Source organism: Aspergillus sydowii (genome assembly GCF_001890705.1).
Source record: "Aspergillus sydowii CBS 593.65 unplaced genomic scaffold ASPSYscaffold_4, whole genome shotgun sequence".
Taxonomy (NCBI): domain Eukaryota; kingdom Fungi; phylum Ascomycota; class Eurotiomycetes; order Eurotiales; family Aspergillaceae; genus Aspergillus; species Aspergillus sydowii.
Genome location: NW_024467862.1, coordinates 1,316,136 through 1,339,226, shown reverse-complemented (window position 1 = coordinate 1,339,226; position 23,091 = coordinate 1,316,136). Strand labels below are relative to the sequence as shown.

The following is a 23,091-nucleotide window of genomic DNA, read 5'->3' as shown; positions in this document are numbered from 1 at the left end:
GCGAGTGGTTTATAAGATATTGATATTCGACTCATACAGTGCTCGATGTTCGAATAGTTTCAGATCTTACCTCCTCGGTCAAGAAGCAGATAAGCAAATTCCACTGCTGTTAGGTGAACTGAGCACTGTTTTCTAGTGCATACTTCTGCTGGACTGTGGGCACGTGGTCTGTGCGCTCACTGCGCTTAAATTCCTCCGAGTCCGAGCTGCGTTCCCCGGGTTTTTCAACGTTGCCAAATCACCGTCACGAAATGTGAGGGGCCATTCTTTTTCTCTTGTCAATAACTACAATATGTCACATTATTTCTATGCTCAACTCTGTGGCCAGGCGTAGAAACTCCGCGCGCCGCAAACGGTGACTGGTGGAGGCGCGGAGTTGGTGTGGTCTTCCTGTGAGTGAATCCAATATGCGAGCCAATTTCCATGTCTATGAATAGCGATTGTGTTAGTCCCTCTTTTTTATAGTGATCTATACTGTTGTTCTCACTTCAACTCTCACTACCCTCTGTGCCTCGCATCGTTTCACTCTGCCATCACTTACACATCCTTGTTTACTAGATCGCATCACAAGCGAAGACAAAACATGGCAAGACCCGGCCGCGAAGAGGAGAATAGCCTCTCTTCCAGAAGAACCCCTACCCCATCTAAGCGCAATGGCACAGCGATCTCTAAAACCAGAAGCGCGATAGGAAACAAAGCCGTCGTCGCATCGAACACAAATCCCAAACATGGCAACGCCGAAAAGCCCACGTCCAATCCCCGCAGCACGCCGGCTATCAACCTAGAAGACAGCGACAATGATGAAAACGAAGGGCGCAATAACACGGAGGAACCAAAAGTTGCCTTTGGGTCCGGTCTCTCGGCGACCCCCGTGGATGATCTCTACACACCGCTGCTCATGTTCATCTGCGAACACAGTTTCATGCGGGAGAAGCGGTACCCCGTTTCGCGATCTGTGCGGGCTCGATTTGTTCGCGATGTACGTGCGGAGGCTCGGGTGCTTGGATTCGGGCGGCCCATTGTCGATAGGGTGCTTCTTGACATCAAAAGGTACTATCTTACAAAGGTTGGACAATACCATGTGTTTGATGACGGGGCTACGTTCGGAGAGGAGGTTGATGATTCGAGCTCATCTGAGGGGTTGGACGTGAAGACAAAGCCTTCGAAGCCGCAGGAAAAGCGCAAGCGGAAGCGGAACAGCGGCGAAGAACCTGCAAAGAAAACGAGCCAAACTCCTGTAAAGGCCACCCAAGGCAAGACCAAAGGGGCCCCGGCGCTTAAAAAGGGTGAGAAGGAGACAAAACTGCAAAGTCGGCCAAGGAAGAAAAAACGCTCCTCGAAAGCGTCTTCAAATACGAATGCTCTCAAGGGCGGTACAGCAGTTGAAGACCCTATTGTACTGGATTTTTAGAAGCCAATGATTTGTCGGGGTTGACTGCCGGCGATGAGGTGAGGTCGAAATACTTTGTGAACAGCCAAGTTTCGAAGCCAGTTGATGTTGAAGTTTCGTGCAAGTCTCCTAATGGACATTCTGTCCCAGACGATGTTCTCGGGTTGCTTGAGGATATGGGTCTAGCTTCCGATCTCCTCTTATCCGATTCGACTTTGAGTGACGTACCAAGTGACCTGGAGGATAGTCCTACGCCATCTCCGGCTCCCCTGACATCTCCGAAGCTCGGTGACGCTGATGATGATCTCGGCGGGATAGCTGATGCCTCCATAGGCCCGGTTAAGTCATCGCATTTTGCTGTCGGTGTCAGAGAACAGACCCCACCGCAACTTGATTTTTCATTAAACCCTACACTAATCCCGGAGAAAAAGCCTCGCTCAAAGCCAACAAAGGTATCACCATATTTCCAAGGACCTTTACTTAACGAGGAGTCTTGTTTGCCCTTTCCACCAATCGATGAGCCAGCATTCGGCCTAGTCCAGGAACAACTCGCGCACGATCCATTCCGTTTACTACTTGCTACCATCTTCCTCAACCGTACCCGGGGCGGCGTCGCACTTCCGATCCTATTCCAGGTCTTTAACAGATACCCCACGATCGAAGCGATGGCTGCAGCAGACCCATCAGAGCTAACAGCCATGATTAACCGCCTCGGCTTTCAAAACCAGCGAGCAAGAAAGTGCATATCCCTAGCGCAGACGTGGCTCAATTACCCGCCGTGCCGGGGTAAACGGTACCGGAAACTCAATTACCCACGTAAGACAGATGGGAGAGACGTCAAGCCGAACGAATGCATCGACGACGACGACCCGCGCGTTGCTTGGGAAGTCGCGCATCTTCCTGGGGTTGGGGCTTATGCCTTGGACAGCTGGCGGATTTTCTGCCGCGATGAATTGCGGGGTTTGCCTACGGATTGGCAGGGGACTGGTGCTGCAACGGCAGGGTTTACTCCCGAATGGAAATCAGTGTTGCCGCAAGACAAGGAACTCCGCGCTTACTTGACGTGGATGTGGCTAAAGGAGGGATGGGTCTGGGACCGGGAGACAGGAGAGAGGACGCCTGCGAACGAAAAGGTGATGCGGGCTGCGCGGCGGGGAGCTACTGCTCATATCGAGGCCGGGAATTGGGTTCTTGAGACGTCTCCGGTGAAACGTAGATAGACTGGACATGCGGCTGATACGACGATTGGTGACGCTTTTCCTGGCTACTGGACAGCACCTATGGATGATCTGTTCTTTGAAAACATTACTTCAAATATAAATGAAATTCTTTAGTTTGTGTTTGCTTGTCATCAACACCAGACACTGCATTGTAAGGACTACAAATGAGCGCCTCAGGCGGCAAGGCTGCAAGGCTGTCAGGCAGACAACCAGGCAACTCCATCACATTCACAAACCCACGACAACACAACTTCAGCAAACACTAGCCTCCCATTACATTGTACCCTTGCAATACTTCAATCGTTTCATCCAGCACCTTCGAAGCTCAACAGCATTGTCCAATTCGGCCTACTTAAGCATCTCCAACGTCTTCGTCGGGCTTCCATGCAGCACCCACCACGTCGCTCCACTCAATCACCAGCCTCGAACACCCCGTCGCACTAGGCCTCGCTATTCTCGACTAAACGGGTCTCAGCGGGGATTTACCTGGGCCCTTTCTCACCGCAAAATCCTCGTCCAGCCTCCGCCGTTCACGATTCGATTCCTCATTATTCCCCGGCTGCTTTTTGTGCCTTCCCCCCATGAGCGACGCATGTCGCATGACTCTAAAGATAGCAAGCTGTTGGTGATTCCATGACATAAGCGCCGAGCTGCGAACCCAACCACTCAGATCTGCGATCTTTGACGTCGCCAGTCGCCTAAGCGCCAGACGCACCCAACGTATCCAGGCTCCGAAAACCACAGCATCGGAGACAGACTCGACTCTCGATTGATTGTTCACTTCAATGAGCTGCCCCGATCGGCAAACCTGTCATTCACATTCACGAGGTAACTAGTCAGTCACAAAACGAATTCGGACAAGGGAAGCAGGGGATAAAAAGGAAGAAAGACAGTGCTTCCTTGGCCGTCGTCTTCTCTCACCTTCCAACCCACGAACCTCCATTAATTCGAGCCCATCCCACGCCATGTTTCTGCCGCTGAGACTAAATGACCGCGATCGTAACAGGGAACGGAATAGGAAACTCTCATCTACATCTTCTACCTCTCTCAAATCAAAACACCGTCAACAAAGGACGTCGTCCCAGAAACAAACCAGCCGACCGTCAACCAAGGATCCAGAAGACCCCGAACCACCGGTCCGCTCCTCCACCCCTTCTACCTCCGCTCCAAGGTCCCGCAAACAACGTCGGTCCTCCATGCCCGGCCTCGACAGCGCCAGCCGCTCCGGCACGGCTTCCTTCCTCGAGTCGAGAACGAGTTTACCATACCCTACTTTTTCGAAGGCTCATAGCAGGGAGGCCGTCGGCAAACCGGGCGTCCCTACACCAGATCCGACCGACCTAACCGAGCAGAATCAGGACGATGAAGATAAAGATGACACCAAACAACGGCACCATGATAGTCGGAATGCGCCGCCAAGTCCCCCGTTGACCAGCGTGGATCAGCATTCGCGAAAAGGAAGCACCGTCGATGATAAAGGAGAGAAAGCTACGGAAAAGACGAAGGATGGAAAGACAAAGATCAGAATTAAAACAGACATGAATCGGTCATCGTCAAGCCTGCGCGCTAAAAAGGATGATAGCAGCAAGACGAGCAAGTCGACCGTCCGACCGGAGACCCCGAAAGCGAAGCGCTCAAGTTACAGTAAAGACTCGCCATCTCGGACCGCTAGCCACAAACCATCCAAATCAAAACTCGATCCGGATCGCAAGCGGAGCTCTATTGTCTCTCCTCCTCGCTCTCCACCAGTCCGAGATGTAGGCATGGACTCCGCCAACGGCTCCGACGCAACTATTGCAGCGCCTCGTCAATCGCCCTCTTCCAGAGTCAGAAGCCCCGAGAAGCCACCGTCTCGCAACCAAACCCGCTCCTCCATGTCGAATCGCCCGGCTTCTGCAAATCGCAGCCGAACACCGTTCGAGATTGCCATGGATCATGGACGTCCGCCAACTACCGGCTCCACATACGGCACTCCGCCTCCGCCGCCGCCGCCGCCAGATGTCCCAGTTTCAAACCCTCGGGTTGATTATCTACTTCATAACGGAGGGTTAGATTACCAAGTGCCAAAATCTCTCCTCTTAAACACGGTTTTTGGCGATCAACCTCAAGTTCAGCCCAATCTAGCGGCTAGTAGGGTGTTTGAACCTTTCAGTCGTCTTCTAGATGACTACCAGCATGTTGTAAATAAGAATGGTTCGCTTGCTGTCGCTACAGGGTCTAGGTCCGTGGCTCGTCGCCTACTCGACCGATTAGAAGCTGTTTTTGCCCGCGACATCTCGTCCGAGTCGTGTCGTTGTTTGATGTGCGAGCATGATGAGTTGGAGGATATCCCGTCAGGTGTCAGTTGGGGCGAAGTACTAGAGCTGGTATCCGGTCGTCGAGAATTTCCTAATTGGCCGCCATTCATTCTTACAACGGAACTAGGAACAGCGGATGTATCTGGTGAAGAGCATATCCCTATGCAGAAGATGGACATTGACGTTCCGGAAGAGTACCGCGACCACTTCCTTCGACAGTCGCGCAAGACAAAACTCGCTGTTGACAAGTGGCTGACCGAGCAAGTCGAGCAGCCAACTAGTGCGCCAGAGGAGGTTGATGATGAGACCCTTACTTTCGCCATGTTAACCCATCTTGGAAATGACCAGAGACCTATCTTCCGTGCTTTGCTAGGAATTTCATCCACGTCGCCGACCCCACGACCGGATGGACAGCCCCGGGAACGGCCGCCTGCTCTCACTTCGTCATCCTTTGCGATCGAGCGACTGTACCGTTTGTCATCTAAGCCTCGGGATCCCGAAACTGCAATGTACATGCTGAATAACCCCGGAATGCACCATGTGCTAGCCACTCTTGCAGCCATCAGCGACGACGAGTGGGATATTCTGATATCAGGACGCTTCGATGGATTCCTTCGCAGCGGAGCCGAGGACTCTACCCCCAATCGATGGAGCAACAGCCGATCAAACACCCCATTCAGCACTGGACGGATGTCTCGAGGCCCTACGCCAAACCCGCTCGACCGTCCAATGAGCCAACCATACGGCGGACCAGGCTCTCCAGGTTCATTTGGCGGCCCGATCGCCCTAGACGAGGAAATGGAGATCGCCGCTCTAGCAGAAGTCGAGCGAGAAATCTACGCTGGAATGGAAGCTCTGGAAGACGCATTCGAGGCGCTACACTGCAAAGCGGAAACCGTACGTATTGCCCTGCGCGAGCGCGGTGCTGGCCTATCGATCGCCAACCAAAACCGCCGAGGCACATTTGTCGAAGCTCGACTAGGCACCCCCGGACCCCACCCATGGGAAAGTGGCACCGACGACGACTTCTTTGACGACGTGCAATCATTGGCACCTGATGACTCGGCCAGCAATATCAGCTCCAACCGCCGCCGTCGTCCGAAGCGACGCACTGAACGCCGCACACCCGCGCCCGTTGAAGAGGAAGACGAAGGTGAAGAGGGATCACACACCGGGCGACGGGATAGTCGGAACTCAAGGAGAAGATGAAAAAACGAACAAACAAATTTACTGTCTACAATTCAATTGATGCATCAGACCGTGCTATTCTAGTTTTCCCTCCTTCCCTTCTTCCCCCTTGTTTTGCTTTCCATCTACAACAGCGTGATGACACATGAAACGAAGAAACGGCACGAAATGAAATCTTTTTTTTTCTCTGTTCTTCTCTTTTTTTTCATCTAATATACCAAGAGCTCGTTTGCCTTGTATTGCATATTCTCTCCCTCCCCGTTTTCTATTTTCCAGAGGGAGGAGCCGGTCCGATTTATTTTAGTTATCACATTTGCTCTTTCCTCCAATGTTGCTGTTACACAAGAGAACCCAGCCATAACCATGTTTTGCTCTGGGGCGTTTGTTTCTGCCTCTCTTTTTCTTCATCGATTTCGCGATCTGTGATTCCTGACGGCCGAGATTGTATATTTCCCTGGCTTCCCAGAAGGTTCAAACCCAGTCTGTTACTGTTATTGTTGCTGCTGTTGCTGCTGTCTTCAACCTAGAATTGGGAATATAGGTTTCTTGCTACTGCCGTAATAATGTTTAGCATGCGGGGTTCTATTGCAATTTACCTATGCTTTTCTCACTGCTAGTACTATTTACACTATACACTTGTAGTCTTTCGTTACTCTAGTGTATATCGATACCGCAAGATACGACCAATGGGAGTGTCTGGACAGTCTGTTTTGATGTAGGGCCAATGTCTACTACGTACATGAGCATTCTCGCTCATTGGCAGTTGCTGAGAAGCCAAAGATAGTGAAAAACCATTCGACCATAGAAACCACTAGCGGTATTAGGCCATCTTTCTATTGCATTATATGCCAACAGAAGAGAGCGCATGCTCACTGCTCAGTAAGGCACAGATAGGCAGGCATACCGATATTTATATATATAGCTTCTCTCCGACTGGCCCAAAACAAAACTTACCGTGCCTTTGCCGAGGTGCTACAGGCCACACTCACAGGGAGTCTCCAAACTAGTTTCAAGCTCAACCAAACGCCAAACTACATTCAATACCCAATCCGCTACCATCAGAAAACTAGGCCCCCGGGGGAACATCGGAAATTGAAGCAGTATTCGTTGGCTTGGCTACGAAGCTCGAAGTGAGTCCGTCCATACGACCTGAGCAGGAACCAAGAGAACGAAGGCACTGAGGGAGACTGCAGGCAGCACAAGAAAAATACTTCCGTGATCAGAGTGAGGAGAAAGCCTCGCAGTGCGCTCCCCTTCTGGATGTATCTCGCGAGTGAGGTCGCATCAGGGGATGCCATTGTTTCTGAGGAGGCACAGGGTCGGTGTCCCGATTTGTGTTAGTTCAGGCGACCAGGGGAAATCCTCGGACAGATTATCCGATACGCCCGGCAAATGAAGCGAACAAGGTGCCGGAGTCTCAGTCACAGAGTCGCATTCTCATGCGAAAATATGGCATGGTTGTATCTTGACAGTTAAGCCTCATCGAGGGTTGGGGCTATGGCGGGATCGTGTCCGTCGCGACTGGGGAAAGTAATCGAGATTTCCACGGTTAAGCCTCTTCCAGACTTGCTTCGAGTATCTTGGGCCTCGGCGGGATATATTTTGCCAATTGCGGACGGCAAATCGCCAAGGCAAGTATTCAATCTCTTGGCCCCCCGCCCCCCCAGGCTCCAGAATTAGAGGTCCATGCACAAATTCGTAGTGGTATGTGGCACTACAGGTTGCATTGCTAGTGCTGATCTATGAAAGTTACCACGCCATATAATTTCACTCAACCTGTGATGGACGCGCACTCCGTATGAAAATCAGGCGGGAGCGGCAAATCCGGCGGTACGACATGACCGCATAGGTCTCGGCGAGAGTGTGGGATTGGAACAAGTCTGTGACTCTGTGTGCAAAATTTCTTTTGAATACGTCTTCTGTATCCGAATCGCTCCCGCTGTGGTATTCGCGAATCGCGATAGGGTTGGTGACAGCAAATTTGTCAAATACGAGCGATGGAGCTTGAGATCATCAGTTCATTGCTGGAAAGGACCTGATGGTTTTTGTCGAACCATGGTCAGGCTTTCGATCGATGTCAATATTCGGGAAACCAAACGACGGCGATTGAAACCCATGCGAGTAATGCTGTCACAGGTAAGCCTTATGATAAGCAAGGTTTTGGTCTAAGATACCGCCCGCGTGCAAGGCTCGATTCAGAACCATGGCGAGGTTGACCACTGTTCTACCAACATTTGGTGTTTCCTCCGCCATCCCTTTTGGAATGAGGTTCTATCATCTGTCGCTGCCGAAGTACCGAACCGTTGATGTCTTGAAAGCTTTTTCTAGACCGCTTCCTTGACAGCGTGGCTGAAACAAGCGGGGGCATGAATGAGAGAGGAGCCGGGCAACCTGTAAGGTACTAACGAATCATGCTCGGCGAAGGCCTGAACTCAATGACTGAGACAGAGAACTAGGAGGAAAGGGGAAGGTCATGATGGGGTTTCCGCCACGGTGGGTTAGGGGGTTAGCGCAGCGCCGCAATCACTTATGGACCATTGTCAAATAGCGCATCGATGCTGAAGTGAAAGTCCAACGACCGGTGCGGGCCTCCCCCGTACTGACCGAAGCGGCGAAGAGTCATCGAAAGCCCACATGCAGAATGGCACTCATGGAGCCATCATCCCCAGGGGAAAGTACACCGTGAATTTTACTTCAATGCTGATTCATATGAACCATGGATCCTCCCTTCGTCCGAAGTTCGAAACAGGAACCAGATCAGCATGCCCCACGTTTATGACAGCTGAAGTGTGGCCGGTGGGAGCAGGAATCCATGAGAAGGTGACGGAATTGCAATTCGTGCAGCAAAAGTAAAAGTGCTTTCTGGATCCTCCTTCTGGCCAGGGGTCAAGGTGACGCTTTGTCCCCGCAGAGGATCCAGAATCCAAGCTATCATGGTGTGCGGGGTCAAAGAGGAGCCCATCCCCGACACCGTCCAGTTGTTTCAAGTCTTTTCGAGGCCGAGAACGAGTGTTCCCCCCTGATCTCGGGTTCACCATCGCGGTGCCAGGCTTGGCTGTAGAGGAGTCTCGTGCTCCGGGGAATTGTTTGATGGAGGCAGTAACATAAGCTCGCGATGCATGGTGCTGCTTGGCGCACACCTAGTATCAGCATACTTTCAATCGTTGATAAAGACGAAGGATCGAAGAGAGCTCTCACTGCGGTCTCAACCATTGAAGCAGGAGAAGGAAAGAACTGGAAAGACGAGAGAAAGGGAATCAAAACGGGCCCGCGGAGAAAGAGTCGCTCCGGGATTGCACTCTTCTCAACTGCTCAAGTCTCACTTGGACTCCGGTATTTATCAACACCAAACACAAACGAAACATGACGGCCTATCCCTCAATCTCCGGCCAATCTCGCAGACCCCGGCAAAGGACCTTGCAACAGGCTCAAGCGATACCAACAATGAGAAACCGTTACTCTGTCGAGAATGCCGCATAGCCAACAAGTGTTCCGATTGATGGGCTGGCAAGTGTAAGGTCCAAAAGACCAATTAGATGCATCCTGAATACCCCTCGCCGTTACTGTACCTTGCTCTTGCAGGTGATGGCGACAGAGGCAAATGAATTTACTCCGCACAGAGTTCCACCGTTCCACCGTCCACGGCACAGAGGGTGGTGACTGGTGAGAAATACCGGAGCCCCAGGAGGCTGAACCGTGTTGATGAAGATGGACATCTCTCAGTTGCTAACGCGCCAGAAAGAGGCTTTTCGTGGGCCGCACTAACCAGAACCACTGATCGTCCTTCGAGAAGACTGACTGCGGATTCCGCTTTCAGAACAAGAGTTAAGATCTTCGAAACACTTGCCCCGAAACAGGCCATTATCCGGCACCCGCCCCAGAATTCACCCGATCGGCGCAGTAAGCGGGTCATAAACTCATCATAGACATCGGCGCAGTCGCACTGGACCTGGCTGGACCGACGATCGTTTTATTGGAGGAGTTACTCTTGATTGCCATGCTAGGCTTGCTAGCTCTGCAGCTCTTGGCCGGGTAAATCGCACAGTTTCTTGTCTTGCGGGGTGACGCTCAAGTTTTACTAGCGTCGACATCTTTTCCATGCAGCGGACCCCCTCAGGCGCAGGCAAGCTTTCGCGCTAAGTCATCGTAGCTGGGCAACAAGTATTGGCACGCTTGATTTGGCTACGAGGCCACAGTCGTTTCATCCTTTGAGGCGCTGGCGGCGTCAGACAGGACCAGTACAGTATCATTTCCCTCCCACTGGGAATCCGGCTTTGCAGGAGGCTATGTGCAGGGTTCCGGCTCCATTGCGAGCGAGGGGGCTTTTCAGGCCACCAACATCTGAGCGTTGCCTTTAGTTGGGATTGGCCTGGCCCTGTCCTCCAGTAATTGATAGCACAAGGAAGACAATATAAGACCTGGGGCGGCTATTCGTTGTCGTGGTTCGCTTTCCACTTTCCGAATCTCCCGCAGCATACTCTGAAGTCGAATTCGGACCACTTCGCGGAAGATATGCGTTCGTCCCTCTCCTAATTCGCTCACACCTTGACTTTCCCCTGTCTGATCATTGGCCCCAGTTGCCCATCACTCTTCAGTCCTCCTCGGATTCGGCCGCTCACGCCTTCCAGTCTGATCCACCCCGTCTGAAATTTCGGTACACCTCGTGGGGTTGCTGGCTTCACGGCACATGGTGCAAACCCAAAAACCGCACCAGGCTTAAAATCTGCTTTTATACGTCAGTCGGAGGCTAAATGATCCCTTTCTGTCGTTCAAGACTCATTCCACCTCCCTGACGGTCTTGGTCATTCCTCTGTGAAAGTGGATAATATCCTGCCCCTCAGTGAAGAAAAGGACAGGATGATCTAACCTTATTCTTGTTGGAACCTACAAAGTCGCCGCAGGCCTGGCTCCCCAAATACTCGACCAGCCCCGGTACATCGTCCCGAAGCGCGATTTCCTGCCAAAGTGCCGAAGTACAACGGCCTGCACAAGTCCCCTCGAATAATGCCCACGTCGCTTCCAGGCATTGTACTATACTGAACAACACGAAAACGATGAGTCTCCTCAAGATGCTGCTTTCCAGTGGCGGCCAAGACGGCCTCCATGCTCTCTTACCGCGGCTGGCCTATACGGAAAATGATACAGGGGAACTCTCTATCGACCCCCTCCCCAACGACCACCGTAAAGGCTTGGTCGCTGTCTTCGTCATGGCCATTCTCTCCACCGTTGCCACCTTCATCTTGATCTCGTTTGTTACCTACCGACTCGTCTTCTGGCGCGGCAACTACCAGCGGTATATCGGTTACAATCAGTATATTATTCTCATTTACAACCTGGTCATTGCGGATATCCAACAGTCTATCGCGTTTTTGATCTGTGCAAAATGGTATGCGGAAAACAAAGTAGAAGCTAGGACAGCAGCCTGCTTCCTCCAAGGATTGTGGCTCCAGATTGGAGATCCAGCAAGTGGAATCTTCGTGCTCGCCATCGCCTTCCATACCTTCTACCTTGTGGCCTTGGGTAAGAAGCTGAGCTATCGATCGTTCGTTATCATCGTGATCGGCCTTTGGGTTTTTGTTGGAGTTCTCGTCATCATCCCACTTGCGTCCCATGGGGCTGATGTCTTCGTACCTGCCGGGGCTTGGGTAAGTTCAGATTTATTTTTGGTTTCCATATTGTTTGTTTTCCTGGCTAACCTAAAATAGTGTTGGATCAGTGAAGACTATGAAGGCATCCGTCTTTGGACACACTATGTTTGGATCTTCTTCGCCGAGTTTGGCACGATTACCCTATACGCTGTCCTATGGTTCCAACTTCGTCGACGTATCAAGCAGTCCGCTATCCTGGGGAGCAGTCATATTGAGAGTCTGAAACGCCTTCGTCGAGTTGTCGGATACATGGTTATATACCCACTCGCTTACATTATTCTGTCCCTTCCTCTGGCAGCAGGAAGAATGTCAACCGCACGAGGCGAAACCCCAAGCATCGTGTATTTCTGCGTTTCCGGTGCGCTGATTACAAGTTCTGGGCTTGTCGACGTCCTGCTCTATACGCTCACCCGCAAAAACCTTATCATCGAATCTGAACCCAGTGCTGATCGGAGCTATAACAAGTTCCCCAGCAGCAAGGGTCGCGGGCAACATCTCAATAGCACCACGGACCCGAAGTTTATGCGGACGGATATCAGCGCTATCCGTACATACAACGGCCCAGATGAAGACGAGCAGACCCGTGACGGCTCAACGGAGGATATTATCAAGGGCGGCGATGTTGAGCTGGCCCCCATGGGCAAGGTGTATCAGCACACCACGATCGAAATCACTTCTGAACCAGCATATCCTTCCAGCGGGGATGCCAGCGGTCGGGCAAGTCAAGATTCGCTGGATCCGGCAGGCAAGACATCACCCACGGCGAGGAGATGGGGAAGATAATGAGGGGACTACTATTTCACCTTCTACGATTCGATTTTCTAATCTTCGGTTCCGACCACGCTTCGAACCGAACCTTCTTTCATGCCACACTTTTCTTACACCTATATATATGGTTTAATCGATGCCCTACCTTCGACACTGTCATTGATTTATGCTCGGCGGCTTTCTTTGGTCCAGAATTGGCCTTTCAAACGGTTTTCTTTGTCCTTTCCTTCCATTCTGATATTCTCATCCTCCATTTATTTTTCACTTCTGGTTACTGCAACATATACCCAATCTTGGTGATGAGTTCTATGAGCGGATTCATGTCAACCCTTTGAATACCCTTCTTGACAGCGGATTGATTTATATGATACAACCCTGTTTCTCCTTTTCTTTCTTTTATTCTCACTCTTCCTACTATTATGTATATAGATAGAATATGCTCAGCGGCCTGGCCTGGTCTCTAAACAAACAGACCGCTCACATAGTGTACAGTCCACAATGATAGACAATGTAATGATCTACATTGCATTTTACGATTCGCTCCCCTAATCCATATCGTACTCAATTGCGTGTGAAAAAACTGGAAGCATAACCAAAATTTGAGTTCGAATACGTCACGGGCGTATGTAGATCATACTCCGAGGTTAAGTACCACGTCCCTAGGTATGTACGTAGGTACGGAGTACTCACCGAAGGTCTATAGTATTATTGACAGCCGCATCGCAACCGCATCGCAGCCGCATCCGGTTCTGGCGGTCAGAGTCATCGACCTCGGACTGCGTAATGTGTAGTGTGTGGAGTGGAGTGTGGACTCGGTATCAGGAGACTCGGCCAAGTACCGAGAATTGGCAGGAAATAACTGTACTCCGGACTCCGGAGTTAAATTATCAGAATGATCACCGCCAATCCGTGATACCGGTAATCATGCTATATCCAGAAGTAGTTTATTGACTATTTATATTCTGCAGGAGTCTAGTGCCGTGGAATCTGTGGAGCTAGAAGCTAGAAGACGTTACTAAAAGCAATCTACGTAGTACAGCCCCAGTGCAATTTCCAAGCTTCTGGTTGCCTTGAAGCTTATTTGGCCGTTTTATCTTGGTAATTGATATTTATGTTTGCACGGAATATTTTATAATTTTAGCGTCTTTGACGAGATTACCGGTGATTTTTCTTGGGGATCTCCACGATAGGCGCTGATTATTAATGGTTTGGTCATTCAAGCCTTTGCAGCGAGTCAGTCGCCGGACAGAAACTGATGCGATTCGTGGACGGTACTACTGATTAAACGGGTGTTCGTTGGACCGATGTTTGTGGAGAGTTGAATATACGGTCGACTTCGATACTCGATATTCTCCTCGGGTCTTCAGGCTGAGTCAGAGCCAAGGATAGGGTCAGAAGTCAGAACTTAGGGACAGGGGTAACAGCATGGGATGCGGAGTGCTCTGTGCGACTTGCATATACGATGAACCATGGTCCATGGGCCGAAGGTGCGCTGTCTAGCGCCTACTGTCGATGCACTTAGGCAGGTTGCCAACTTGCCAGGTACTCAGCCATGCACTATGCACGCGACACGCGGCAGCCAGGACCAGGACCAGGTGAATGAGTGTCAATGGCATGTGGATTCCGAGTCTCGCGAGTACACCATAAAGAGCAGATACTGCAGAAGCATGATCAATGCAGAATGCAGATTGCAGTGATCCCGGATCCGTGATCTGATCCATCGTTGGAGATCACTCGCGATTCGCTGGTGCGATCATACGCACTGTCCCACACGGCTCACGATGAGTATGATCTCCAGGGTGTGGTATGTCGATCGACAACCCGGCGGGTCGAGTCGATCGTTGTGCAGGAGGGCAGTTTTACGCCCGTTGGTTCCCCCTGAATTTGCCACGAGGATTTGTGAGGAACTTGTATAGCTTGGGTATATCTCCGGCTGGGGCATTTTTGAGTTGTTCGATTTATTTCTTTAGGGGATTTGTTGTTTCTAGGCTGTGATTGGAAGGGAAGGGTAGATTGTATAGACTGCTCATTTCCGCGGAGGTCCACTGGCATTGCGGAGTGCATGACAAATATTGCACTACTGGCCAGTGGCCACATTAAGTAGCTCGGCCTCATGACGAATCATTCATCGAGAAAGCAGACTGCATAAACTGCATTAATAGTACTGCATTAATAGTACGGAGTATGTTTTTCAGAATTGAGGTGTATCAGGTAGAAAGACCTTAAGACTTGGTCATAAAATCAAGTGAGCGCCGGAATCGGCAGCAACGTCTCCATGGTCTAGTGGTTAGGACGGCGGTCTCATAATATGACGATTCCTATCTAAAGGAGTTGCAATCCGCAAGCACGAGTTCGATTCTCGTTGGAGGCAGGATTGTTTTTCTTTTTCTTTTTCTTTTTCTTTTTTTCTCTTCGACTTCAAACCGTGAACTCAGACTTCAGCCACAGCTCGTCCTAGTAATATAAACACTTTGCCACGTTTTAATCCATACGAGCTCTCGGCGAACGCAGCGCTAGTCTCGCCCACCAGCGGCACAATGCAGGTGCAGTAGCGCCATCGGGCGACCGCTCCTGATGGGTGGGCAGGCAGATTCCGTCTGACGATGACACGATGGGACGATTCCGACTAATTTCACGACGTTATTTGCCGTGGTGACAACCGTAAGCCACACAAGCATCCATAGACTGGATGATCCGTCGGATGACATAAAGACCCTTGGACGGGATATCGCGGGAGTGATTAGGTTTGAGATAATTTTAATTTTTATCTGATTGTGCCACACCCGAGCCCAACCGGGGGTTTACCAGCGGAGAGTTTCGGTGCGACCGTGCGACCACTACCAGTGACCACCTCAACAACGGCAGCCGATGTCGCTGCGCTGCACGAGTCGTTCGAGTTGCGAGTTTCGGCGCAACCATTATGGAAAATTTCTCGTAAATCCCATACCAATCACATTGCCACTAGGGCACCGAGCTGTTGGGAAGGATCAAGGAAGGGCCTAGGCTTATGGGTAATTTTTACAGAGTACGCGCCACGGTCGCCCAAGAGGCACGCCACGATTGTTGCTTTTCCTCGACACCCAGTCTAATCCCAGACCCTTTGAGTGGGATACTGAGGCAAAGTTGGGAACGATAATTCCGAGGTCGCAGCCAGTCCATCTATATGATTCGCCTAGTTGCCGAGGGTTATATCGGGTCTCAGTTTGCTTCTATATTCAGGTCCAGCACTGGGGCGCGATTCTCGCGGTAAACGTTTTAAGTGTNTCACTGCCAACCCATGCCACAGTCAGTGGGTGGTCCAGTGCTGCCAGTCATGCCAAGGACGAACCATATGATCTCGATGCGTGGCCCACGGACCCAAAGGGACGCTAACAGCTAATTAGCTGGCTTGGAATTTTGTAAACGTGGTGTTGAAGTCCGACCCCCCCACGCGCGGAAAATCTCGCCGCTGCATCGCCAACACTTGTAGACTTGGAATCGTGGCCTCGCGAGCACTCGAGCAGACCGGAAAGGGGGAGACTGGTTTCAGCCCTGCCTGTTCAGTCTGTGCGAGGAGCGTGGGCTGACTGGACTCCGTAATCCCTGCGTCCTCGCATGCAGGTGCAACCGTGCATCCTTGCAAGTCTGTAACAGAGGGTCATTTGGGCTGACGGGGATGCCGATTCCATCATGACACTGCCGGGCGGTCCACCGTTGACGAGGAAGACGAAAAAGAAAAAGCTACGAAGGATATTGCGAGGCTTCTGGGCCAATTGTAGCCGAGCAGGCGTGGGACTGGCCGTTGACTCAGCGAGTGATCAGAACTTATCTGATCAAAACACAGGCCCGTCCACGGCTTATCTGATCTGAACACAATTTCATTGGCTGGCGAGGCTCCATGGGTGCAGAGAGAGGCCGCACTAAACCCGCGCTAGAGAAAAAGAAATTCTCCAGTTACGTTCCGCCCCCATCCTCGCTGTTGTCTCGAGATCCTTTGCCTATATAGACGCGACGCCGGCCTTCCCGGGTGGCCGTTTTTCTCTTTTCTTGCTCCCATTGCTCCTCACCTTCCCTTTCTTTCTGCCCTTGTGAGTGTTGGTCGAGGTCGTCTTGAACACGACCCCCTTTCACCATGGCCATTTTGGATAAGCTGGAAAAGTTCACTTCCCGCGACCGTGCGGCCGAGTCGAACCCCACTGAGTCCAAGGGACCGCAGACCCCCCAAGAGCATATCGTACAAGACGGCGAATCGTCCGACCTCAGTCTGTTTGCTCGGAACGAGAAGGAAGTCGAGCAGAACCCGGACCAGATCACTCAAAATGCTCACTTGGGTGTGCAAAAGGCCGAGGCTACGACCTTGGTCTGGCCCAAGCAGGCTGTCTACGCGAGCTACGCTTGGTGAGTCTCATCTTCTTTCACCAATCCTTCTTTCCTTTTCTTTCCTTCTTTTTCACTTGGCTTACATGGTTTGGGTTCTAGGATCTGGGTGTGCTTCTTCTTGCTAGCTATTACATCGTCTGTCTCCAGCACTGTACAACCCAACGCGTTCTCCAAGTTCCAGAAAGCCCCCCAGGTCTCGACAGCGAATATCCTGGCAAGCATCATTGGAGGTGTGCTCAAGTTACCGATTGCGAAGATTCTTAATCTCTGGGGTCGTGCGGAAGGCTTCTTGGTTTTCCTTGGCGTTCACACTGTCGGTTTGATTATCCTCGCTGCTTGCAACAACCCTGATTCATATGCGGCTGGATACGTCCTTTTCCAAGTCGGTTACAGTGCGCTGTTCCTTATCATGGACGTCTTTATCGCCGATACGTCCGGCCTGCGCAACCGTGCCTTCACCTTCGCCTTCTCCCAAACCCCTTTTATTTGCACTGCCTTCGCCGGACCTCTTGTTGGCCAATCTTTCATTGATAACGCTTCCTGGCGTTGGGGTTACGGCACTTTTGCTATCGTTAACACTGTCGCCTTTGCCCCTCTTGCCATCGTATTCAAGTTCTACCAGAAAAAGGCTGAAAAAATGGGTCTGTACAAGAAGGAATCGAGTGGTCGCACCGTTGTCCAGTCTATTATTCATTACACCCATGAGTTCGACTGTACGTTCATGACCCAGTTCAACTTTTCGGCCCATCGGCCTTGCTAACTGCTGTAGTGATGGGCGCTTTCTTGCTGATAGCTGCTTGGGTCCTCTTGCTCCTTCCCTTCAGCTTGACATCGGGTGGATCAGCCCAGTACAACAGCGCTACATTCATCGCCATGGTGGTGATCGGATTCTGCCTCTTCTTCGTCTTCGCCGCATGGGAGAAGTGGGTCGCCCGTACCCACTTCATTAGATACGAGCTCTTGAAACAGCGCAGCGTGTTGGGGGCTTGCTTCATGGCCGCCTTGGCGTTCTTCTCCTTCTACTGCTGGGACCTGTTCTTCCTCAACTTCTTGATGGTCGTATACGGCCTTAGTGTCACGATGGCCGGATACGTGTTCAACATCTACAACGTCGGATCCTGCTTCTGGGGTGTGCTCTTCGGAATCTACATCCGCTACACCAAGCACTTCAAGTATGCCTGTCTCCTCTTCGGCCTTCCCCTCCTCTTCCTGGGCTCCGGCCTGATGATCCACTTCCGCGGCGAAAATGAAGGTGTTGGTTACGTTATCATGTGCCAGATCTTTATCGCTTTCGGAGGTGGCACCCTCGTCATCGGCGAGGATATGGCCGTCATGGCGTCCGCCGACAGAGAAGGTGTTCCCATGATGCTCTCCTTCCTCGGTCTTTTCTCCAGTCTAGGCGGTGCCATCGGCCAAGCCGTCAGTGTCGCCATCTACAATAACACCTTCACCAAGGCCCTCGAATCCCGTCTGCCCGACAACCTCAAGGACCAAGCCATGCAAATCAACCTGGACGGCTACCTCAACCAGATCAAGTATCCAATTGGCTCGGATCGTCGCAACGCCGTCAACTACGCCTGGGGTCAGAGCCAGATGTATGGTGCCATCGCATCCACTTGCCTTCTTGTCCTGGGTTTCCCTTGCGTCGCTGTGTGGCGCAACTTCAATGTCGACAAGAAACAGAACAAGGGCAACATCCTCTAGTTGGGTGCGCCCGGCTGCGTCCGTATATATACAGATATATAACTTCTTATTTAAAACTTATATCTGGGATGCATTGGTGTACATTATTTTTAATACAGTGGAGTGGACCGGGGATGGTCATGAATCTCTCGGCTGGCTGTCGGGCGATAATCGGTTCTATCTATAACGGGAAAAGAATCTCCTTGGTTACTTAGTTTAATTATACCACGCGTCATTGTTTCTATCATCTCAATCGCTGATTAAATTGGCATTAGTAGTCACAATCTTATAATATATTGTGGGGTTGTGTCACTATATCGGGATATTATTGAGAACCCAATACAACCAAAGTGCCCTATACAGCGCAATGCGCTCAAATCAATGACTCGGGCAAAGTATTCGCAAAGTCCCTGTTGGTTCGAGTCACATGACACTGCGCGCTTATTTGCTACTTCCAACTTTCGTCTTTCATCCATCTCTCTCTGAAGTACGAAATTCTCGGATGTTTATTGAACCTATACCATCTCTAAGGCGAATTGTTCTTACAGATGTTGACTTTTCTTTTCCAAGGGAAATCGATGCGGAAACAGGACGACCAAGATCCCATGCTGGCATGCGAAGTGGCCTCGTTAAACTAATCAGATATCAGCCATCTAAGGGCTGCCTTCAATGCTTCACTTCTGTGTGATATGCGGCGTCCACATTAGCCGCACATCTGCCGCGCCCGGAGCTGTGCCAGCTAAGGATCTGAAATGGTATCAACGACTCCGAGTTGGTATGGCGTCCAAGGACCCCAGCATGTCGGATAATAGCTAATGATAAGTAGTTCAAGGCAACAATGATACGGAAACAGATGGCGCCCACCTCAGCGGTATAGGGTTTGTCAATTCACTGGATCAGTTAATCGCGCCTCTGGACCGTCGTAGCAGTTTCAAAAACAATGCCAACACGGACCTCGTGTCCTACGTCCCAATTTACGACCCCGAACTTAGGACATTGTGCTTCAGCTTTCATGCGTTATGCTGGGAAATTCTACTTGAAAATGTCCCGGAAGGGCTTTCGGACATCACCAGATTCGCGACAGGCTTCTTTCAAACATTGTTGTGTACCACATGGGGCAAGTACAGGTTCATCTCTCCAGGGCATGACTATGGAGGGGCGGCTCGATTCCGGAAGGTTGTCGGTAACCCAAATCGCAGTATGATGGATCAGGGCTTCGCATTTCTACTGGCTCATCCTTCACGATACCGCGATGTATCAGAGATATTATGTTCGTTTCCCCAAAATGCTCGACTTCGCATCTACCCACCTGCCGGTATACCATTGCGCAGTTATTGCTCAACACACGATATACTTTCTTTCCTTCCCTCGGAGGTCTTGTTTATGATACTGGCTCTTCTTCATTCCACCGATGTGCAAAAATTGCGATTAGCGTCGAAATATGTTGCATCTAAGACTGATCCCGCATCACTTCCGCAGTCCTTCTGGCGGAGCAGATTTCGTGCAGATTTCGAAATGGGATTTGCATTGCCGATTGATACTTCCGCAAATCAGAACTGGCGGGCTGCCTACTTTTTGCTTAAAAATGCTTTAAGCGACAACTCAGGCTCTGCGCGTACAAGAAACCGCTGTCGAATATGGCGGCTTGTCGGGCTCAATTCTCATCTGCTTGCTCAACATATGACCATGGACGGTCCGCATGGGCATCCTGTGATTGGGAACTCAAGCACATCTCCTGGAGCCGACACTTTTGCCCATGACTGGCCTTCCGGAGCAATCATCAGGACCGAATCGTTTGTAGATGACCGTGGCCTACTTCGCTCGGGAAGTAGAAGACTCCACGACAGGGGCATCATTCTGCCTTTCGATAAATCTGCAATGACCGGCATTTTAGTATATACCGTCTCTTTTAATGATGAGAAGTTTATCTCTGGCTTGCAATTCCAGCTTGTCGACCCGTCTATCCACACATCCACCGCCTTTACACTGGGCTTTATATCAACTGCAAGCGATTTAGTCAAGGTTGCCCCTTCTTCCTGTGTGACGGGCCTGGAGATAGCTGCTTGTGTACGAGGGATAACGGGTATAAGAGTAGTTCTTGAGAACTATTGCTACGAGTGCCGGCCTCCCTGGGTGGGGAATATAGGAAACGGAGACGCTGATATTGCATTCGGAAGTCTCGAATTTGGGCGAAAGGCAGCACAACAAACGCGACTTGTTGCCACTTTCGATGTAAGCTCCTCCTTTATACACCAGGCAGTACTGCTACTCACCTTTGAGAACGCCAGGCATTCAAAATGACTTCTTTGGGGGTAATTGAAGGCGGTGGTTCCTTGGATGGCGTTATCATCGATCGTCTGACAACCCAACCTCTCTGGACCCGCTCTTACCCAAGGGAAACAGTAACTCTCATCCCCAAACTAAAAGAACAGCCCCATTTTCATGGTTTTAACCCTATCATGACTCTGGATTTCGGTGGGCCTAATGGTGAAAGGCTCGGAAAACTTACAAGGATAGTGATGCACGTACATAGTAGGTTATCACCCTTCATCGGTGTCACTTTCTATTTCAGCGATGATAGCCGCATTCACTTTGGCCGACAGGGTTCAATGGAAATATCGTCATTCATCGACGGACCTGGTGGGGAGTTTATTACTAGCGTGATGGTTGAGAAGTCAGTGGAGACTGGTCGAGTCGTCTCGTATTTGGTGAGCCATATCCCCCTCCCATGTAAACGCTGTAGTCTAATATATGCGCCTTAGCTACGCACAAATTTTGGAAACCAGCTTACTTTCAGTTGTGATGAGCTGAAATATTCTCAAGTCATAGAGCATCGCCCTGGACTCTACCATCCTTCATCAAATTCAACTCTCTTGCCACCCAATCCTTATATAAAAGAGGAGAAAACGATACAAACTCTTGAGGCTCCCACCGGGCAATGGATAACCGGCTTTTGCGCTGTTTTTGAAGTAGGTTTCCCAGCGCCGATACCGAGTGTACTGCTTTACTAAGTGACAAACAAGGCTGAGAACTGCTCCCTCGTGGAATTCGGGCTACAGTGCGAAAGTATACCAAAACAGCGCTCTGGCTTACCGGTAGTCATAAAAAGACAAGACTTCGCGTCCCCAAGCCCATCTGCATGCTTAGCCTCATCCCTGGGTTCTTAATTGGTTAGCGAAGCATCAAATGGGTGTAGGGTCTATACGTCTGCAGACTTGCAATCGGTCAGTTGTATACGATTCTCTCGCGGGCACCCAGGCCGCCCACGACATGAGGGCGAGATTCCTGGATTATGGTTTGATTATCATGGTAGGTCACGTCCTTCAATCGCTGGCCAGTGGCTCTCCGAGGGTGGCTCGACGAGCCTTGAAGAAGGGGAGGTTATCAGCGGAATCACCATATGGCTATCAAAGGGCAGGAAATCCTTTAGCGAGAGATACTACATGGGCCGTGTGATACGCATTTTAATATCGACTTCGCTGCGGACTGTATCTTTCCCGGATGATTTCCCATTATCAACAGACGAGCTTATTGTCGTGCGGTCTCAGGAAAATCGCTTTGAAGAATTGGTTAGTGACACTTGCTCCGTAATCTTTGTTTGTATAGATTATCAATTCTTTGTTTCTCAATGCAGTCGACTCTCGTTTGGGCTTTTAACAATGCCTGGGATTTCCCACGCGTCGTCTCGAGTCCCAAGCTTCCTGACGGGAGACTTACATGTCGGGATCCGAGGAAATTCCTTGAGGCACGCCCGTGGGCTGCTCCACAACGAGCTCTATGGGAAGGACGTACTACAACGGATAAACTTGTCTCTATAACCGCGTATTATGGCCGCGATAACCCAGATCGTATCACCGGGTTGACATTTACATACGTGTCTGGTTATTGCGCGGAAATAGGGTACATATCGACACATAGAACTCAGCATTCTTTGATATTTGATTTTGATGAAGAGATCGAGAAAGTCGAGTTATTGACCGAATTGGATTATCTTTCGGGGATGGTTGTAGGTGTTCTCTAGCCTTACTTTACCTGATGCATATATACTCACGTGGACTTAGATATATTGCAGGAAAAAAAACAACGGTGAAGCCCGGAGTCATGTACTTGGTGGTACCACACTTGCAAGGATCGACAGAGGTCTCATGGACGGTCAAGAAATCGATATCCCCCAACGGAGATTTACAGCGCGTTATGGAGAGGACACTGAATGCAGCCAACTACAAGGAGCAGCAGCAGGCATATGGGGTTTCGAAATGCCGGAAGAGCAACTAGTTGTTGGGTTTGTAGTTCTGGAGGGTTCCTAGCCCAGATCGTACCTTTCTGTGCGACTCTGGCGGTGATGCTAGTATAGACGATGTTACCAACCCCGCTTGTTTACTTTCGCAGGAATGCTGATCCTGGCGATCCGGCACGTGCCTTGCGTCTCAACATTGATCTATCACTGTACTATTTATCTCCGACTCCGCGTACTCTTGTGCTTCCGAGACTCCAAGGTTGTTCCTTTGTGGCTCCCCCAATGCCACTCTCCCACCAAC

At 50.7% G+C, this 23,091-nt stretch overlaps 7 protein-coding genes and 1 non-coding gene across 8 annotated transcripts; 6 read left to right on the top strand and 2 right to left on the bottom strand.

Moving 5' to 3' along the window:
* Window positions 1-583: 583 nt before the first annotated feature.
* ASPSYDRAFT_149990 (uncharacterized protein) lies at window positions 584-6,116 on the top strand (the record flags this gene model as incomplete). Its single annotated transcript, XM_040841965.1, has 4 exons — window positions 584-1,373; window positions 1,412-2,602; window positions 2,867-2,946; window positions 3,447-6,116. 4 exons carry the CDS (start codon window positions 584-586, stop codon window positions 6,114-6,116), a joined length of 4,731 nt encoding a protein of 1,576 aa, XP_040703590.1.
* Window positions 6,117-6,962: 846 nt separating this feature from the next.
* Window positions 6,963-7,782, bottom strand: ASPSYDRAFT_44175 (uncharacterized protein). Its single transcript, XM_040846803.1, has one exon. It carries the CDS (start codon window positions 7,391-7,393, stop codon window positions 7,154-7,156), a length of 240 nt encoding a protein of 79 aa, XP_040703589.1. The 5' UTR covers window positions 7,394-7,782; the 3' UTR covers window positions 6,963-7,153.
* Window positions 7,783-11,164: 3,382 nt separating this feature from the next.
* On the top strand, window positions 11,165-12,526 carry gprC (the record flags this gene model as incomplete). Its single annotated transcript, XM_040841878.1, has 2 exons — window positions 11,165-11,740; window positions 11,801-12,526. The coding sequence occupies 2 exons, from the start codon at window positions 11,165-11,167 to the stop codon at window positions 12,524-12,526; spliced, it is 1,302 nt and encodes a 433-aa protein (XP_040703588.1).
* Window positions 12,527-14,247: 1,721 nt separating this feature from the next.
* ASPSYDRAFT_898223 (uncharacterized protein) lies at window positions 14,248-14,825 on the bottom strand. Its single transcript, XM_040852228.1, has one exon. The coding sequence runs from the start codon at window positions 14,624-14,626 to the stop codon at window positions 14,288-14,290; it is 339 nt and encodes a 112-aa protein (XP_040703587.1). The 5' UTR covers window positions 14,627-14,825; the 3' UTR covers window positions 14,248-14,287.
* Window positions 14,781-14,882, top strand: ASPSYDRAFT_t76. The gene has a single exon. It is a non-coding gene; the product is annotated as a tRNA-Met (tRNA).
* Window positions 14,883-16,622: 1,740 nt separating this feature from the next.
* On the top strand, window positions 16,623-18,574 carry sit2 (putative siderochrome-iron transporter; the record flags this gene model as incomplete). The annotated part of the gene is made up of 3 exons (XM_040841991.1): window positions 16,623-16,888; window positions 16,970-17,583; window positions 17,640-18,574. The coding sequence occupies 3 exons, from the start codon at window positions 16,623-16,625 to the stop codon at window positions 18,572-18,574; spliced, it is 1,815 nt and encodes a 604-aa protein (XP_040703586.1).
* Window positions 18,575-18,898: 324 nt separating this feature from the next.
* On the top strand, window positions 18,899-21,951 carry ASPSYDRAFT_897877 (uncharacterized protein). The gene is made up of 5 exons (XM_040852218.1): window positions 18,899-19,328; window positions 19,380-20,785; window positions 20,842-21,261; window positions 21,316-21,522; window positions 21,577-21,951. Exons 1-5 carry the CDS (start codon window positions 19,223-19,225, stop codon window positions 21,718-21,720), a joined length of 2,283 nt encoding a protein of 760 aa, XP_040703585.1. The 5' UTR covers window positions 18,899-19,222; the 3' UTR covers window positions 21,721-21,951.
* Window positions 21,952-22,976, top strand: ASPSYDRAFT_897878 (uncharacterized protein). Its single transcript, XM_040852219.1, has 2 exons — window positions 21,952-22,559; window positions 22,615-22,976. Exons 1-2 carry the CDS (start codon window positions 22,182-22,184, stop codon window positions 22,858-22,860), a joined length of 624 nt encoding a protein of 207 aa, XP_040703584.1. The 5' UTR covers window positions 21,952-22,181; the 3' UTR covers window positions 22,861-22,976.
* Window positions 22,977-23,091: the final 115 nt, after the last annotated feature.